Here is a 19764-nt window from a genome sequence, read left to right as displayed (position 1 = left end):
TGGGCAATTGCGGTAATAACTTTCAGACACGATCGTTTTCAAATGTTATTTTACACTTGTGAACTGCACAGATACATACCTGTCAACCCCTTATCAGTGCCTACCTAATTACACACCAATTCAGACCTTATTGGTCACCCCGTGCCCTTATAAATCTCACGTTCATCCTACAAAGTCCCATCACAAGGAACGCCGTATGGACCTGAAAACTCAATTTCCATGTTCAAGAATATCTTTAACCAGTATGGGTTGACAGGTATGTCTATAATTGTCATCAGCATCATCACCCATGGTCTATCAATGGCTGGGTTAAGCCCCCACACCACAACTTCGCTGTCACCATCCCTCACGGTCTTTCGACGGCACAATAAATGCAGCAAGGCTCCTGCACATGAGCTAATCTCGTCACTGCACCTGCGACGCAGGTGGTCGCCTCCTCGCGCACGTGTTCCTCTTCCTGTGGCTGCCATTTTATCACCTGTGACCCACGTCGGCCAACGTCCGTTCAAAGTGTGCTGCCCAAATTCCATTGACTTTCCTCGATGTCTCTCACTAGCATGATGATGTCTCCGACTCCCGATCCATGGGTTTATCTTCCTTACGTGTAATTACCAGCACGCGTATTTCCATGCTTTTTGAGTACTTTTCAGATTTTATTAAAATATTTGTAATGTCAGTGTTCACGTATCTGATCCATAAACCATACCAGGTAAAAGCTACTGGTTGAAAACTTTCACCTTCGGGCAAAGTGGTATGCTGCTTTTCATGATCAAATTGAGTTTTCAAAAGCATTCCACCTTGCTCTTGCTGGCCTCTTTATTTAATGTTGATTATAATCTGCCTTCATGGCTTGGATATATACAGTACATGTGTGTGTGTTTTGCAGTTGTGTTCTCCCGACAATGATTTTAATGCTTCGGAAATTGCACAAAAACACCCCATCACATTAAGTTTGGTCTGTCACCATTGGCTCAATTACAGGCCTGAAAATTACGAATATTGATTTGTCTTTCATGCGACAAACACCGATCTCTGCGTTCCCAATTTAATTCTCTAAAGATACAAATGTTACAATAAAATTTTCCCTTTTTATCTGCCAACAAAAAGGGGAAAAACTTATTCTCATATTTTTGTACTGGCAAAGCAGGTCCCATGATAAAAATGTTACTTGATAAGGTTTTTCAGGTTTTGTGAACATCTCTTGCATAGTCATTCTCTGACACATCAGACTACTCCGGGAGTACTCTGAATTTATTGACTGGCTCATGGCATGATACTGATAATAGTGCAGGAATAAGTTAAAACCATAAATATTGTATCAAAAAAATACCATTGAAATGGATATAGTATTTACATGTCATAAAAGCAATACATTCACAGCTTTTTGTCAATCCACTGAAGGATGATGGGCCCTCCCCTCGACATGTTGGTCATGGGGTTTGACCATACTTCACCACGCTGGTCAGTGTGCGTCAGGTAAACGAAGCCAGTTCAGCCATGTCTGTCTCTGCGTGCTAAAGATAAGCATCCCTATTACTCATCTGAATGTACCCCCCGAAGGTTCATTGTTCATTATTGGGGTGGCCGTTAATGGCAGCAAAACAGAGCGGCATTGTCTTTGGTCAGCTATCCTAGCACGAGCTTATGACAAGGCCTCACTCCAACCTGTGGTGACTAACGACAGCTGGTACCGTAATAAAAAAAAATGTGGCAATCGCCTGCTTTGTTTCGAAATACTGCTGTGCTCTTTGCTCCGGTGCATCATAAATGGTGAATGCTTGATGAGTATGAAAAATTGACAAAAACAAAAGCATCTACAAATGTTCACGTTATGCCTAAAAGTTGTTTTCTGAGTACACCCAATGGGCTTAGCTCGGGCACATGAGCATTGTTTCGTGATACTGTTTAACCTTTGTTAAAGGTAAACATACGATACTGAAAGATAGAAACATATATGATTTTTTTTTTAAATAGAAAATATTCATATACAGTTCTTTACTATATATACGTGGCTTGATCACAGTACAGTCATATAAATGGTATATTTATGAAGCAGTATGTTTTCATCTTTAACCATTACACTTTAACTGAAGGTTGACTGTTGTCACAGTAATGGTAACGCGTCTTAAATTTTTTTTATTACCTTTCGTTTTACTTTTCCACAACATCATTACAAAGTCTACCATTTCTCACTTTTGGTAACATGTAGGCGCTATGCTAAATTCAAGTCACCTAACAAAATGACAAAAACTATACTCATTTTAGTAATTCTTAAGAACATAAGGAACAAAACTAATTCGGAAACAAATAGCACCTTGATATGTTTCCCTTCACATAAAAAGTACATAAAATGCGTAGCATTTTGTTTACGTGACGGGACACAAGGCCTTAATATCAGCGTTGGCGCAATATAAGCAAACTGAACCAGTTTTGATCAGACACTTTGTGCCGAATCGGGTAAAAAAAGACATGTTCAGTTACATTTTATTTTAAACGAACTAAACACTTTTCCTTGGCAATTGTCCTCTTTGTTGGCCAGAGATAAGCACGGTTTTTTTGGGCCAAAAAGGGAATATTCGGCAGTATACCACGTGAATGCGGACCGTCACCATCATTTGACAATCCGTACCTTTGTACAAAGCCAGAGTATTACCACATACGACTGCCATGCGTTGCCTGTCCGAGCCATATACAAACGTCTGGACAATCCATTTTAAAGGCAGTAAACCCGGCGCAATGGCAAGCAAGACTTGGTCAATAGCATTGGAAAACAATGGAAAACAAAAACATATTTGCACTGCGTATACATTTCTTTGCAACAAAACAATTCAAATCCACAGAGTTCCATCCAGTACTTACATTCTTTTTGGGCGAGTCTTGAGAGATATATAGATAGGCTTTGGAGACGAGCGTCTCTCTCTCCGAGGCGAGACTTTTTTTTTAAGAAAAAAAACCACACCAACACAACAAAAATCCACACCAACACAACAAAACCCTGTCGACCACTGAATTCACTCGAGCGGTGGGGGTCCTCAACGTAGACGCGGTGGAGTGGCAAGGCGAGGTGTGGCGTTTAGTGTTTAATGAGTAACGGTGCGCGTCAGACGGCCCCCAGAGTTCAAGGGTCCTTTCACTCACCGCCCTGGGCTCAAAAAAGTGGGCCCTATCAAATCCCACAATGTTGAAATGCGCAATAAAAAAAACCCACACGCGGGTTACAAGCGCGCTTGCCTTGTGTCATGGAAAAAGGGAAGACAGCGGCACTGGGTTTTTTTTTTTAGCGAACTTCAAGAAGGGAAACAATAAAATAATACAAATATTAAACAATATTTTTTATTGCGTATATTTTTTTATTTTATTGTTTCCCTTCGACGTGACTTTATATGAATCCCTGTAGTCACGAAAGCTTTAAATCAAAATTGGACTTCAAGCAGCCAAGAGATCGTAGTTAAAAACGCGACTGAGAATTGTGCCAGTTGTTACCAATCTTTATCTTCAACTAGTGCCGCGGACTTTAGACATTGAACCGGGAAACACATTAATTTATTCCTTTTTTAAAATTGACTCTTAATCATTACACAGTTAACCAGATTAACTCGGGGAATAATACCTAAAACCATAGCGAAATACATTACTACTGCGTGAGGACGTGAGATAGCAATACTCGATACATAAAGCCAAGGTGACTTAGGGGATTATGCCCACTCCAGAGCCCTAAACGTGCACCTCTCAGATTCCAGTTATAAATTCAGGAAAGCACCCCCGATTAAACACGGTTCTTCAATGTAGTGAGTTCCACGATGGTCTCAATTCAGTTAGTAGTTAAAAAATCCAATACACTATTCTGCCAAATCTCCCGATGCTGGATGCAATTACCAGCGAAACTTCGCATTAAAATTGTAAAGGTTGTGGATTTACTCTCCAACACACCGGTGGGCTGAAGTTGTTTACCTGACAAACCTTACTGGCTGTGTTGGGTGGTGGAGGGTTATGACACATTTATACTTACGCGATTTAACCCAAAAACCTTTACGAATAATATTGGTCATGAAAGCCTACGTGTTAAACCCAATACACTGTACTGTACTGTATGCAGAATAACTTAGTTTTTTCACTTAATTTATCTTAGCGTACCTGTGGATAGTGTGCAATATTGTATATTAATTAAGTTCAATATTCCAAACGCACTTCAACCTGCTCTCACCTCTCATTATTTCATACATCTGCTTCAACCCCTCTTAACTTTTTTGTGTATACAAGTCAAAAAATGTTGGTGCAGTAGTTAACACGAGGGGCGAGTTTTTAGATTTAATTTAAAACATCTCTATGGCATCACCTAGCCTGCAGTTATGTGAACACTTATAACCACAACACAAATGCCCCTTGAGTGTCAACTTCAATTTCGTGAATGATCAATAAAAGCAGAGCGTATGTTTTCTCATTCTGCGTGGTGACACACATTTGTTTAAAGTTTAACATGGTGTCGTGCCCCCCGATCCTCTGAATTTTTGTGGGGCCCCCTCTTCTATAAATCTCTGAGGTGTACCCCTTTGGTCATGCGCAGGACCCAGATCGATTGTTGCAATCGCAAGGCCTTGAGAGATGGCAACGGCTTTGAGGAAGCATTCATCCAGCAGTGGATAAATCATGGCTGATGGTGATACCAACGTGCACGAATTACTGGTTATAGGCAAGTTACTGTTAGACGTGCGGCACTTTTGTCAAGGCAGCTACAGAGGCCGTTCCTGAAATAACATTTTTTAAACTACTTCATAAATACGATTTTTTTTTAAATCACGAAACTAAACCAAATATCTCACGAGTATTGTTCCTTGGAAATCCTCGGCACTCGGGATGAGTTTCAGATTATTTGTTTTTAGGATTAAACTGTGATTAAATCAATATAGGTCCAACCATATGAATGTAGAATGTCTCTCCAAGTTACCCGTCAACCGTTGTGTAGCTACCGGTGGATTTTGCCATCACTTGACACTTGTAAACAATGTACTCTGTACAGCCAACCCTCAGTTATCCAAGGTAATGCGGGCAGAGTTGGCATGGATACAACAAGAACACAGAGAATTGTAAAACAACGTTTTTAACTTTGTTATTGCTCACCTAACATAGAACAGCGGTTGCATGTGTCATTTATTTTTACTGTGTTTTTTAAGCACACGAGTCGGTTTACTTGGCAACATGTTTGGGCTCACGTTGCCACTGATATTAGTCACTGGCCCTCGATGAATAATCCACACACAGACAAATGAGAGTTTGCTTCTGCGGACAAGTCTAACGTATGTGGGGTGGTGGGGAGGGCATTGCACTTGCTCTGAGAAGACACTGCGTCTCGTGACGTGACATAAATAAAGCAGTACAATAACATCGTGAAAACAGCATCTTATTGTCACGTTCAATATCTTTACATTGGTTAATATCTACTTGCTGATTCTTTATATGTGCCAGCGAGTTCACACGGTGTGTAACCAATGCTTTGAAGCTCTCGTGTGAAATCTTATTTTACCAGATGAGCAGCATCAGTTGACCTGGGTTTGTGATGTTCCCAAGTTAGTTATCCTACACGGAGTGGATTTATGTAGTGTCTGCTAAGTTTATCCGTGATAAATACGCGAATTATAAGATTACAATTTTTTTGTTTACATCCGAATGGCGCAAATCTGTCATATAGGTGTATGTTAAGGATTTGTTTAGAAATTTTTTAAAATAAAAATAAATTCAAATTTTTTTTCTTGGTCGTTCCTCGATTCTATCTGCAGCGCCTCCATCCAAATACTTCGGAATTCGCATTGGCAGCTTCTTTGCCATTGCGGAGGAGGGAGGCGGGGGCGAGGGAGGCGGGGGCGAGGGGGAGGGAGGCGGGGGCGAGGGAGCGAGGGGGAGGGGGCGAGGGGGGGAGGGAGGCGGGGGCGAGCCGGGGGCGGGGGCGAGGGGGGGAGGGAGGGAGGCGGGGGCGAGGGGGAGGGAGGCGGGGGCGAGGGAGGGAGGCGGGGGCGAGGGAGGCGGGGCGAGGGAGCGAGTGGGAGGGAGGCGGGGGCGAGCCGGGGGCGGGGGGTTCGTGACGTCACTCATCGGGGGCGCGTGACGTCACCCACAATAGCTCCACCCCCCCCCCACCCCCCGTATTGTTGACTTCTTCGTGGCCAGCGCGCGTCCCGGGGCAGGTGAATCAAAAAGCGGCGAGCCGAGGCGAGCGGCGACATTGGCGAGGAAGCATCGCAGCCGCCGTTCGTCTTCTCTGTTGTCTCCCCCCTTGCGTGATTTCTCCTGCTCCCGTCAATCTGACGACTCACTCTCCGTCTCCATCGTAGGAGTCGGCAAACATTTTTGCGGCTCCTCTCTCGTTCGAAGGACCGCGTCGTTTTAACGTCGTAATTTTTTTTTTTAAAAAGAACCGCCGTCTGTAGACGTCTTCACGTACACTGCTGCGGCTCTTGAAGCATTGAGGCGGGAGCGTTGCGTGGCGGGGTTTGTTTGTTATTTAATTCGTCAACAACAACAAAACCCCCAAATTTACCTCATTGTTTACGATTTATTTCGCTTTGCCCCGACCCCTCGCTGATTACGTCTCGCGAAGCCCCGCCCCCTCCCTTTGCATTTCCCAGCGCGGACAAACGCGGCGGCGGCGAGGCTCGCCTCGCGATTGGCCGGCGGTGCCCCCACCACCACCGCCCACCCCCACGAACGGCGCTCACGTGGGGCCGCTTTGGGCCAATGGTGGCGGCGCGCGAGGTGCCCATTAGCGTTGGGGAAATTGAAGCCCGCCGGCTCCCTCTACGGTACTGTACAAGGGGGGGGGGTACAGGGGGGGTACAAGGGGGATACAAGGGGGGGGGTTACAAGGGGGGGTACAGGGGGGGTACAAGGGGGGGGTTACAAGGGGGGGGGGTACAGGGGGGGTACAAGGGGGGGTTACAAGGGGGGGGTTACAAGGGGGGGGGTACAAGGGGGGGGTACAAGGGGGGGGGTACAAGGGGGGGGGTACAAGGGGGGGGGGGCAAAAGGAGAGCGGTGGCGCAGCGGTTAGCGTCTGAGAACCCCCCAGTGTGGGGGGCGACCCCACGTTACATTCCCGCTCCGCGGCCACCAACAGCCAGCGACGATGATCTGAACCAGGTCCCGGGCCTCCGCTTGATGAGTAAACCTGGTGCACGGCGTGTAAGCAGCCGCCACTGGGGAGACAAAGGCGGCCGGGTTGTGGTGCTGGCCAACCCACTCCCTCGTGTGCTTCAGAGGTGCCACTCGCTATCGGCACTTGCCCCAACGGCCTGTTAAGGCTGTCTTTGATGGGGGTAGAGAAGTGACAGACGAAGTGATGGGGGGTGAGCGTGGCGTTATAGTGATGCGGTTGATGGCTGTGGTACTCCGATGGGTGTGATGATGGTGGTAAGTGATGGTAGTGTTGATGATTGTGATGTTGATTAACAGGCGCTAATAATGATGATTGAGGTAATCATGATGGACATACAAAGTATATGGCGGCAAGATGTGGATGATGGCGAGGATGGGTGTGATGTGATGGTGTTGGCGGTAGTGGATGGAGTTGTTCGCGGGATTGTAATGATGCTCACATGATGCAGATGATGGCAGTGATCCTTGAATGGGGGTGACGGTCGTGTGATGGTTATGATGGGAGGGTGGTGGTGTTGGTGGGGTGATCATGCTGATATTGACAGGACTGGTCCTGTTATGACGACGCTAATGCGGATTATGGTGATGCGGGTGATGGAGATGGGGGTGATGAGGGTAGTGATGATAATGGGAGTGTGATGGTGGGGGGGGGGGGTGGTTATGTTGAGGTGATGGGTGTGGTGGTTTTGGGGGTAACAGTGATAATGTGTTGTGGTTATTGCAAACGTGATGCCTTGAATAAAGGTGTCAGTTTTTGTGCCAGTTAAAAGGGTAAAACCTATTACGATACTAGTGATAATGGAGTTGATGTTATGGAGATGGGGTGGTGACAATGAAGGCAATGTAAATGTGATGATTCGATGATTGTTTTATAGTGATGTGGTGAAGTAGGTCATTTTAGTAGAAGTGGGGATGATGGGTGATGATGTTCTGGTGGTAAAAATATGGTTTACAACACGAGTTGTATTCGTGGTTTCTTCAGAGCAAAACCATTTTGATATAACATCCACAGCACTCTATGTAGTAGTGGAGGTGCAATCAAGTTGTACATGTACCAACCCTGTGGTCTGTGTTTTTGGTGGATAATACTGATAATCTCTTTGGCCCCGTGTGCTCAGGAGGAGGCCATGGACAGAGTTCCCCTGCCGATCACAGACTTCCCCCTCCACCACAGTCGCATGGTTCTGCAGAAGCTGAACGAGCAGCGAATATCTGGGCTCTTCTGCGACGTGACTGTGACGGTGTCGGCGCGCACCTTCCTGGCGCACAGCAATGTCCTTTCGGCCTGCAGCGAGTACTTCAGCTCGGTGCTGACGGGACGTAGTCCTCGGCAGTCTGTGGCGCTGAAGTCTATCGCGCCTGACTGCTTCAGCCAGCTGCTGGAGTTCTTCTACACGGCCAAGCTGCCGGCAGATCACATTGCGGAGTTCTCGGCGGCCGCCAAGCAGCTCAAAGTGGTCGGGATTCTTGACCTGGGCTCGGACTCCTCGGGCTATGACTGGGACAGCGAGGTCTCCGCCAATGGCACTTCGGAGCCCGGCGCCAACGGCGTCAAGGGCGACGGCTGGAACACCTGGAGCCATGTGGCCGTGGGCGCAGAAGCGGGCAGCCATATGCCTTTGAGCCCAGCCGGTCGTGCCGCGCACTTGAATCCGAGCTCTGTGGTGTCGGACGATGACTATGAGCCAATGGACGTGAGCAGTGGTTCCCCGGTCTCTGGCGAGCGAGGGCTTTTAGACGGCGTGCCTTGCGGCAGCATTGAATCTCTGTGCCTTACTAGAGAGAACGGCAAAGAGAAAGTGGGTCTTATAGGATGTCCTGCCAGGGGTAGGAGCGGAAGTCCAGTGGCACTTGGCTGTGGAGTTGAGCAGACGGGAGTAGATGTAAATCTACCGGAAAGCCCCGGTTCCCTGGCCTTGGCCACGACGCTTGTGCCCCTCACAGTAACGAAAGCCTGCAGGTCTTTGCGGAGCACGTCCGTCGTTTCCTCGCCTCCATTGGTCAAGCGAAGAGGGAGACCCAGGTCTGAATGAAGCCAACCACTGTTCCTATGTTTATGAGATGCTATGAATAATAACAGATTTTTTTTTTACCCAAAATATATAGATTTTTTTTTTATAAATACAAAGAATGTTACTTGAAACTAAATATTTTCTCAAATAGAAGTGTAAATGTATATATTTTAGAGTAATTTTAAATATACCTCTTGAAAATGCAGTTGTGTACATAAGCTAACAACTAAATGTAAGTTATGCTATGGTTGCTTGCCGTAGTACACTTAAAATGTTGCGTATTAATTTCGTAGTTTAATATGTGGTTTTGAACCGGGAAAACAGCTGCTCAATCTCGCGCCTGTCAGTGCAGTCACGTCTGTTGTTGCTCACCTCAGGAAACAGCTCCAGAGAACAGAGTGCCCCGTCATACCAAGAGCACGGAAAGCACCGGAGCGTTTCAAATCGTTGCCGCAGGTTGCCGTCCCACATTCCCCGGCCCGTCAGGAAGATTGCACGGCCATTGTGACGGGTGGGGTCCCCGCGGATGAGTCTCCGGACCCCCTTTGTGAAGCCTCGCAAGTAGCCTGTACTCCGAGGAAGCGCGGGAGGCCTAAGGGCTCGAAGAACAAGCTGCATGCCAAGATTGAGGCAGAGGACTGCTCACCGGGCCTTATGGACTCCCAGGTTAACAAATGCAGAAATCGCCTTGGGGGGAAAAATGACCAAAAATTCGGTAATCACCAGAAAGTCACCAGATCTCATCATATCTTAGCAGCTAAGCGTGAATATGCCTGGATAGTGCTTAGATGAGCAACAGCTATGCATAAAGCAGGTTTTTGTAGGCTGCTGTCATCCTACATGGACAGTGCAGCAAAACGTTGTATCTATGCTTCTGCTTTCACCAACCCACACCACGAATAACCTTACATCCCTCATGGCGTGGGAAGGCCCTCATCTACCACTGGATTAACGAAGGGCTGCATATATAAACATAATAAGGGTCCCGCTTTGTTAATTGTTTTACAGGTCAAGTGTATGTAAATCCATGTTTTCTAATTTAGTGATCCGTATATGACACATTTGCGTTTGGGTATTAGCCTGAGTTGAGTTTTAAATAAGGTTCTGTGATGTGTTTCTCCTCTTGCTTTCCAACATTGAGAATGAAGAGAAGCCCTCCCTGTTGTACACGAGTGGAGAATTTGGCGGCAAGTGGAAGAGGGAGAGGTGTGAGGGTTGCAAGAAACTCTCCCCGCACTGCCATCAAGTACAGCCTGGTGCTGCCCCTTTCAGCTGCGATATGTGTGATAAAGAATTCATTTACAGGTAATGAATGCTCCAACATACTGTAGTTCACTGCTCTCACTGTGTGTTTGTGAATGAGGGGTCAGATTTTAAAGGAAACCTTGCATTAATACACTACCTAAAAGTATGTTAAACACAGTCTCCTATTTTTTAGAGGCTTTCACGCATGTGTATTGATATCTGCAGTCTTGTTTTCATAACGTCTTTCCAAGTAATGCTATGCAAGTGTTATTTTGTTATATTGTTAATGGCTATACAGAGGCTGGAGTGGTGGTGTAGTGGGAAATTCACTCTGCTACAAACCTAACAATGTGAGTTCGATTCCCAGCCATCGCTAAAATCAGTGGCAAATATAAGAACCGTTCCTGGACCTGTCCTTGGTAAACATCGGCACTGATGAGATTAAAGACAGCAAGGCATGGAGTTAGCCACACCACCCTTTCCTGCATTCCAGCCTTAATAGGTGCTTGCTAAGAGCACTTAGATCAATAGTCGTAATGGCTATACGAGGGATCGCTTGTTTGTTCATGAATGCTTTGCTGCCTTACGAATTAGTTTAGATTAAAGTTGTCATTATTTTCCCCACCGGTGGGCCCTCGTAACCACACGATGGGACAGTTGCATGCTGCGGCAGCATTGCAAGGTGCACAGGCAGCGCAAGCTGTACCAGTGTGAGCAGTGCGGCAAGTGGCTGCTGTCCCTGGAGAAGCTACGGGACCACGTGGCGTATCATGGGGAGGCCAGGCCGCACCACTGCTCCCTCTGCGAGAAGGCCTACAAGGTCAAGAGTAAGGGCCGCCAATGCCACACCATTGCACATTGTGTCCAAGCTGGAAGAAATAAAGTTCATAATCTCTCTGCATTGTGTAAAAAAAAACATGTTATAGGCATGATATTCAATGGGTAAGCTGTGGGTGGATTGAGAGATGTTCATTTCTTCCCTAACGTGCATTTAATAAGACTGGTTTATCGCATATTTATATTTCACCAGCCCAATCCACAGCCGATGAAGGCCTCCCCAAATCGGTTATGGGGATTGTTTGACCATACTTCATCACGTTGGTCATTGCATATTAATGAAGGGGGTGCCCAGCATAAGTTCAGATATCTCTTGCCACTGATGTTAGTCATTTGCCAGGAATCAAAATCGGGTCACTGGGTTCATACACAGTTGCGCTAACCAATTCACCACCAATCCGAAGCATTCTGTCATTTGCTTGGCTTATAAAAAGCTGCTTGTAGAGTTTGATGTGTAAATTTTCTTTGTTATTGTTTTAGTCCAAGGCAGCCTCACAAAATCAAGGCGCTTAATCAGGGGAGGGTTGCATTGAGATATTTGGCAAATTCCTTTTCCTTGAGTTTTTGCACGTGGGGGGAAACTGAAGTATTTTGAGACAGTACACACGCACAAGGAAACAATACTCCAAGGGCCACACAGATAGGTTCACAAATCCCCTTGCTGTTCTGTCATTACCTGGCCACCTCGCAACTTGGTGGGTTTTGGAGTTTTTATAACTCAATGTGATCGACCAACATTTTCTTCCAAAGCATATTACAGTATAGCATAATTTTTTCCGCTACCCGTGTCTTGAATATTTTTGGAGCATCTGCTGCTAAGTAATGTTATAGTTCGTTTGAAGTAGTATAACCTGGTGTTTATGTTAGGCATATGGGAGAGTGCACCCACTGATAAGTGGATAAAAATTCCATTTGAAGGGTACTCAGAAGAAATTCTGTGAAATCTGCTTCTGCGCATCAAACTCTAACGCACAAAGTTACACCGGAGTGAGAGATTGCCGAATAGATCACTTTATTTGAAAATATGATGTTGACAGCAACATTTTTATACAATTTGGAAAGAAAGCAAAAAAATCAAACTAATAATAGCAATCATAAGAGGCACCATAGCAACTGTCTGTGGAAGAAGGCAAAGCCGTTAAATTGTTATTGACGTTGTCTTGACCGGTGCGCGATCGTGGGGGGGGGGGGCGGGGGGTGTGCACGTATGCAGATGACCTGACGCAGCACGTGCGCATGAAGCACATGGAGGCAGCGCGGGGCAAGCCGCCCCTCGTCCAGCTGTGCGAGTTCTGCGGCCAGGCGGTCAAGCACTACAAGAGCCACAAGATCTTCTGCAGGTGCGCGACGATGACTGCCTGGACAGTGCGTACTGGGGACCTTGCAGGGGTGCTGTCAATGTGTTTTTTTGTTTCAGTTGTGCATTTGGGATGGGGCGTGTGCTCAGGATGTTGGACTGGGACTGAATTTTATCCCCTATGCGCGCTGGACTTTTTTCCGGTGACCCACCGTTGTTCTTTGGTCTCACAGGCTCTTCCAGCTCTTGTGAGATGTGCTCAAGGTTACCATGTGGTGTCATTTTCCGGCGTTTTCCAAATCTGTCACTGATGTTTACTTTGTCATTGTGATATTGTTATTTTATGTGCGTTTTCTACAGCACTTTAAGATGTGGAAGCATTTAGACACTCATTAAATGCGTATTGTTAATCTTAAAATTGTTAGTTGTGGTGTGATTCAGTTTACGCTACTCTATGCTCAGTTTTAAATTATTAACCTGTACTAAGGGTTTGGCTCACAGAAATGAAACTGTCACTAAAAATGGTGCCATTTAATGCGTAACTAGTTAAAATATGATATTGTATATTCATTCTTTTCCTTCTTAGTTGCTAAAAACGCACTGATGAACAAAACCATCCCCCAATGTCTTCCACTCTTCATGATCTCCTGCCACTTCCATCCATTGTGTTCCTACAAATCTTATAATTTTCTGCCTGCTTCTCTTTCTCCTTCCCTCTATCAGCTTCCTTCCTGTTATTAATGTATATGCATGTGTCCCATCTGGCATCTGATGTCCTCACTATATGTATTACTTAGCTCAATTTAAGTATTTTTTACTTTGTGAACTACATCTGTAATCCTAGTTTTTAAAGATCAATGATTTCTTTACTCGTTACATTCCAATGTTTATGCTCATTGCTCTGTCACACTGTACATGGGTGCATACAAATTTGTGCATTAAATCAATGGTGTTGACGGGCTGCATATTTGTTTCTGCAGCGGTGTGAAGAAGTTTCAATGCAAGTTTTGCCTGCAGGCGTACTCACGCTTGTCAGAGCTAAAGAGACACACGTGGACCCACACGGGGGAACTGCCCTACCAGTGTCAGGTTGGCTGATTTTCACTAACTTTTCTTATCCAATGGAAGGCAGTGGTTGAAAACGCGGGGAGGCCATCATGTATCGTGAGAGGCCAAAGATGAGAGTCAACAATTAATGTCGAAACAGCAGTTGTAAACAGTTTAAAAATGTGTGTTTAAAAATGATACCAAACTGCATTATTTAAGTCTCGCTTTATGAGCTCCTTAATTCCAGTGTAATTATTCAGGATTCATAAATCATCTCTTTTGTTAGATAGTGTAGGTCTAATGCCAATTTTCAGCTGTATCCTCCGCCAACCAACAGATCAAGTTGTCTCGTGGGCAAATATGCTAATTTATTTGTTTTATTAGCAAACCGGTGGAATGTTGAAAAGAAAGCCAAAGATTGACAGTTTTATCAGACATTTTGTGGGAGATTACATCCGGCATCATCAGGTGTTAACAGCAGCTCAGCTCCTGCGTGAATGAGCTTCCTAATCTTGGTCCTTAAGTTCCTGATATTCACGTTTGGTGAATTGTGTTGTTGACCATGGCATGGTTGTAGGAATATTTTACAATTGAGAATTCAACCCAGGATATTTTATCCATTGGTACCCTGTTTACTGATACATTAGGCATGTTCCTGTTTTTGCAACATTGCCAGTATTCTTTAAAAGGACAGCTCGGAACTTAGATGTTTTTCAATAGGGGTGCCACCTACATAGAGGGTTTTACCTTGGCAGAAACATTTGCAGTGCATTTACAATGTAAACCCCTTTTCGTGTTTGGTCTGCATATCATTCAAATGTTAGTTAAAGATTTTTTGTGCCATAAGTGTGTTGATGCATGGACAACTGCAGTTGCTAAAATCATTATAATAAAATGGATATTAATATTGTTGCACCACTGGTGTAGTCGTTTGTACACTGCTGTATAAACTCGGCAACCTGAGTTCGATTCCAAGCCATAGCTAACATCAGTGGCGATTCATATCTGAATCAGACCTGTCTGCCCTCCATTTTACCAACCAGCATTTACCAGCATGGTGAAGTATGATATAAATAATGTGATATGACCGACACGGCATGGAAAGGCCTTCGAGCATTGGATTGATGAATGGCCATAAATGATACATTTTATTCGTATTGTATGCTCGGTATTGACAGAATACCTCTGATTAGCAAGGTTGGCTGCATACGGTGCGAAATAAGTTCGACATATGTACATACATACGAATATAAATGAAGAAATGAGGCATTCCTCAAATAGAACGATGTCAGCAGCTGCCCAAGTTGTCCCCGATCAGTGCTTAACTCAGCCTCCCTTCGGTGTGTGTTTTACCCCCCACCGCAGATATGTGGCAAGCGCTGCCGACACCCCAGCAACCTGAAGAAGCACATTCGCACAGTGCACAAGGAGGAAGTGAGAGTTCAGATCGATCGGGAGCACGCCGCACCCAAGCTCCTCAAGGACTTCACTCCACCAGACGTCGAGGTGCACGGCGTCGTGGCCAGCCCCACCGACGCTTGGTCCGAGGTCGTGGATTTCGGCTCTGAGAAACTGGCTAGCGCCTATGGCCAGCACGTGTTCATGGGTGCGCAGCAGCTCCTTCCCGACATGCCGGGAGAGCCCCTGATGCAGAACATGTATTATCAGCCGGACTCTGGCACGCAGCACTCCATCAGCCCCGTCGAGGGTTCGGGCGGGATTTCCGTCATCCCCCTCACCGTCGTCAATTCCTGCGAGCCCAAGGTCAATCATGCCGGAACGATCCCGATGCCCCCTCCCGAGCGGCAGGGCCTGTCCTCGTCGCCCGCGTCGCTGGAGAGCTCGGCTGACCTGACGCCGCTATCTGCCCTCGCTGTACTACCCGTGGGCAGCTTCCCACCCTCCGCCTCGGCGGCCGTCCTCTCTCCCCAGTTCCCCGTGGGCGTCTCTGATTTCCCCGTGATCATTTCGGGCAAGGCGGCAACGCCGCAAGTCCCAAGCCAGCTGCCCTCCTTCAACTCGCTTTTGACGGCCGCCCCCCTGGACATGATGAGCAGCCACCTGCTCGTGGCGCACCAGTCTGATGTCCACAACGAGCAGCTCTAAAGAGCACGATTGTGGTCGGCGACTGTATTTATTCAAGGCAGCTAAATTTTAACTAATAACTGCAAGTTTACAAGCAGCTGCAGTTGTTTTCTGGCCGTCGGCACTGGAGATTGTAGCACAAGAGGATGGAATAAATCAATTGTGGTGAGCACGGTAGTCAAGTTGGCCGTGGGTCTCGCTCGCTGTGGTGCATTTGCACCGCCTCTACACTCGGTAGCGATGCCATTGATTGCGGTCTATCGTTTGTGATTGTGGAAAGCAGTCTGGAGCAATGTTTAGCATCTGGTGGGAAAGTCAGTATTCCATACGCAAATGAGCATTTGACGTTGCTCATCATTGTTGGTGGCATTGAAACATGGTGGAAGTGACACATTCCTGAGTCGGGGATAAGTATCTCCAGAGGACAACCATTTTTATTCTCGTCAAAAATGGTTATTTCATGGATGTTTTGCTGAGTTTACCAACTGAGCTATGTCTAGAGGCACATACATAGTAATGGCTTAACATTATGGTGGCATGCACTGTGAATCCGTTATGTCTGGCAAGTGGACCAGGGATATAATGTACAAACATACACATTCTTATTTTTACGGTGCTGTACAATGCAGGTAAGCTGCTGGTAGACTTTGGATTGAAAGGATTTGCTGCTTTCCTATTTACTTACATTTTTAGACGTGATCTCACTTGGTATTAAGACTGATGAGATGGGGGAGGTGGCGATTATCCTTTTGACACTGCACTAAACGAGTTTAACTCAGCGGCGCTGTGTCCTGTTGAAGAGCCAACCGGTTGTTTTGCAGGCAACACACTAAAGACTTAAAAGTCACTATTCATGAATAAAAGGCTGTTAGTTTATGCTTTTATTTTTTATTTTGAAAACAAACTTAATTTAACTTATTAAATGTGTGCTTATGGGTCTCTATTCAATTGATACATACTGGGTCACAATGGCAGTTGAGGTACAGTAAAACGTCAGCCAGCCCAGACTATCTGTATGTGAATCACCGGTCCGGCAAAGCTTCACACATAATGAAATAAATATGAAACTTGATCAATACTGTAAACTTTAGATATGAACATACAAGTACAAATCTTGACTTAAGGCTTTCGTGACTGCAGGAATTCATATTCTTTGGGCCTTTCGGTAAAGTCACGTTAAAAGGTTCAAAGAAACCTATCTATATGACTTTACCGAAAGACCCAAAGAATACACACAAGTACATTTAAAACAAATGTTTTAATTACATTTTCCTAAACAATGGAATATGCGTATAATACGAATCAAATCGGCCATGCTGTACTCTATGAACCTGTGCCGCATTGCTCTCCCAGAGGTGTATTGATGTCTTCCGAGGAGTAAAAATGGGGGAAACTAAACTCAAAAGACGGAGTAAAGAGAGAGAACATCGGAGAAGCAGAAAGCAAGAGGATGACAGGGCGACAGCCCTAGGAGTCCACGATCACAGACCAGATTCCACCCGGGGTGGCATTACTTAACTGATTCCACTTTCTTTATGTGGCCAACTACAATGCATTATGTGATAACCACTTTAAATTGGCGAGTTATCAAATAATTCACTTTTATTTCCCCATATAAATAGGAACTGAAATATTGCTACCTTAGATGGCTTCAATTTCTGCTCTGAACCATGTATTGAATAGGAAGCTACATTCGCCACCTACTGTGCATGTCAGTGCACTGCAAGCCGTGTGCTCTAGTTTGTGCCAGACGCTGTGGGATATTGTATTGGTCTGGAATATGTGAAACCAGCAAGGCAGTACTGTCATTTTGTATAACGCCGGGCCAAGTGGCTGATAAAGAACTAATGCTGACTTTTGGCTCCTTAGAAATAACAATTGGCTATGAAGATGAAAAATCTAAAAATGTATGTTGATTCAGTTGGAATTAAGGAAAATCATTCGTGAACATATATGTGAATTCTACAAAAGAGCAGTTCCAGCCAGCATGTCTTGTAACTGTTAGATAGCAGTGACATGTTATTTTTTTTTATTCCTTTTCAGGTGCAGCCAAAAGAGTTTATGGAAAACCGGACCTTTTTGCAATGCAAAATATAATGATTAATCGCATGATTACTCATCTGAGCTGGGCATTATAGATGAAGTAAAATAAGACATTGATGCGATGCAGAAGAAGTAGAAAATGCAGCATGTTGAACGTTGTATTGGCCAGTAGGGATGCTAATCAAGTGCCGATTGCATTGCCAGTATCCTTTCCAGGTTGAGGCCAGGATATACGGAAAGATTAAGTGTACTTCATGTAAGCGGGGCTACATGGAGTTGAAAAGGGGGGTGTAATGACCTACCTTTTGTTCCCAGTGGATACACCGTGCTCACTTTACTACCTACATGTAAGTCCCCCACAACCATAGGGCAAGGGGAGTGAAAACACCTTTTGAACTTTTTTTGCACCAGGCCTTACGGAAATACGAACGTAAGTCCGTGAGGCTAAATTAAGGGTATGGGTTATATAGGTTCGACCTCAGGGAGTTGGAAAAGGATGGACTCGGAGAAGTTTTTGTTTGGATAGTACTGTTGTAGCAGCAATGGAAATGTAACAGTGCAATGCCTATGGTACACGATGCACGTCTCACACAGACACGTACACCCCATTTCAGATTCGGGCTGGTCCACCAGAGCTACGAGTGACTTCCCTATAGTCTCAAGTGACAAGAAGCACAATATTGTATTGTAACTACCTAAACTGCCATTACCTGGGAATTTATCTGGAATATTCACAAACGTTACCAGTTTGCAGCCAAATTCTGCTGTATATTAGACAGGGTGTTAGAGTACAGATCACATTTACACTGTTCAAGCTTGGTATTCCCTCTATACATATGCTTGTTACACTGTGAGCGATAGCTTACTAATTGCCATCAGTATGAATTAATGTGTTGGCATTAAGACTCCAGGTTATGTTAACTTGGCTTCGTGTTAACCATACGTTTCATCACTTTGTTTTTGCTTTCACAATGTGAAGGTTATTTTTACTGTCTTTTTACCTGCACAAATTCAGCATCACCTCCTTTTGCACTAGGGTGCTGCTGAAGTGAGTTCTTTTGCAGTATTGAAAATAAACTGACGCCTTTGTACTCCTTTGTCTTATCTGGTTACTTTGAACCCCATTTAAATGTCAATGTTTAGTTTTGTTTCAGGTAACCATGAGGTTTTGGCCAATCCTACAGCATGTATATTGTTAAATTGTTAACATCTGCTGTTGAGAAGGGCCAATGCCCTTACTTAATCTTTCCTCGCCATGGCAGTTTTAATAACGAATGTATCGCGTTTGGTGTTACTTGTGCAGTCGGTAGTTTACTGTCTTGTAACAAGTTTGGCGAGCTTGAAGAGATAATTACTGTACAAACATTCTTGAAAAGGAGGTTCCAACTAGCAAGTGTCCTGAGCACTGCACTTGACCCTTTGTGTTTTTATTTGGGTCGTGACATGTAAATGTGCTTACATCATGGAAAACACGTGAATCACAACGGATTTTAGTCGCGTAGTGGTTGTACATGTGCCTCGCAGCAAGAAAGGCCAGGTTCAATTCCCAACTCGGGTGCCGATGTGTACTGTAGAATTTTCATGTTCTCTGGCTTCTCTGGTTTCATCCCAAATAAAAAAATGTAATTGGTAATGGACAAACATTCCAATGATACATTTACTTGCAAATTACTCAATTGGGATTGCACAAAGTAACATTAATGTCTGTTGAACAATTTCCGCACTGTACGTAGCCAACCATGCTAATCGAAGGTGCGGTGAAAGGACAACAAACTAAACACACAAAAAACGCCTAAAGAAACGAGTTTTCAATATATATTTAGAAGCGGATAGCTCCAATGGCTTCCTAACATTGGAACGAAGAGCGTTCCAGACGGCCGCAGAAGCACATCTGAAAGCGCGCGATGCCAGTCACCGCCTTTGTTCGATGGCCTTGAAATTAGTTCGCGTGATCGTTTATGTAGGACCCTCCTGAAAAGGACGTGAGATTCAGCAAGACTCTGCTGGGTAAACAAGTTGGCCAACACATGCTCGGAGGGATGAATAACAAAT

At 45.1% G+C, this 19764-nt stretch overlaps 2 protein-coding genes across 9 annotated transcripts in view; one reads left to right on the top strand and one right to left on the bottom strand.

The window, feature by feature from the left end:
• CDHR2 (cadherin related family member 2) overlaps nt 1–6253 on the bottom strand; it is a 49695-nt gene extending 43442 nt beyond the window's left edge. For 2 of the 3 annotated variants that reach the window (XM_032949905.2, XM_032949906.2), the window contains exon 1: nt 6133–6253. In XM_032949905.2, the coding sequence (XP_032805796.2) occupies nt 6133–6218 (86 nt within the window). In that variant the 5' untranslated portion in view covers nt 6219–6253. Of the gene's footprint in view, nt 1–2859; nt 4675–6132 lie in introns of those variants that run through there. The other variant, XM_032949907.2, reaches the window with a different exon arrangement.
• LOC116940291 (uncharacterized) lies at nt 6162–18803 on the top strand. Of its 6 annotated transcripts, none has more exons than XM_032949910.2 (9): nt 6162–6179; nt 6593–6794; nt 8265–9169; nt 9536–9824; nt 10300–10463; nt 11061–11230; nt 12454–12580; nt 13518–13626; nt 14950–18803. In XM_032949910.2, exons 3-9 carry the CDS (start codon nt 8274–8276, stop codon nt 15688–15690), a joined length of 2496 nt encoding a protein of 831 aa, XP_032805801.2. In that variant the 5' UTR covers nt 6162–6179; nt 6593–6794; nt 8265–8273; the 3' UTR covers nt 15691–18803. The 6 variants fall into 6 exon arrangements, with proteins under 6 accessions (XP_032805801.2, XP_075921816.1, XP_032805800.2 ...); XM_076065701.1 differs by having other exon boundaries at nt 6163–6179; nt 6621–6794; XM_032949909.2 differs by lacking the exon at nt 6162–6179 and having other exon boundaries at nt 6592–6794.
• Nucleotides 18804–19764: the final 961 nt, after the last annotated feature.

This window comes from Petromyzon marinus, chromosome 8, assembly GCF_048934315.1.
Source record: "Petromyzon marinus isolate PM22_M1 ecotype Great Lakes invasive population chromosome 8, UKy_Petmar_22M1.pri1.0, whole genome shotgun sequence".
In the NCBI taxonomy this organism is placed as follows: Eukaryota; Metazoa; Chordata; class Hyperoartia; order Petromyzontiformes; family Petromyzontidae; genus Petromyzon; species Petromyzon marinus.
The sequence above is the reverse complement of the archived record's forward strand: the minus strand, read 5'-3'. Positions and strand labels throughout refer to the sequence as shown.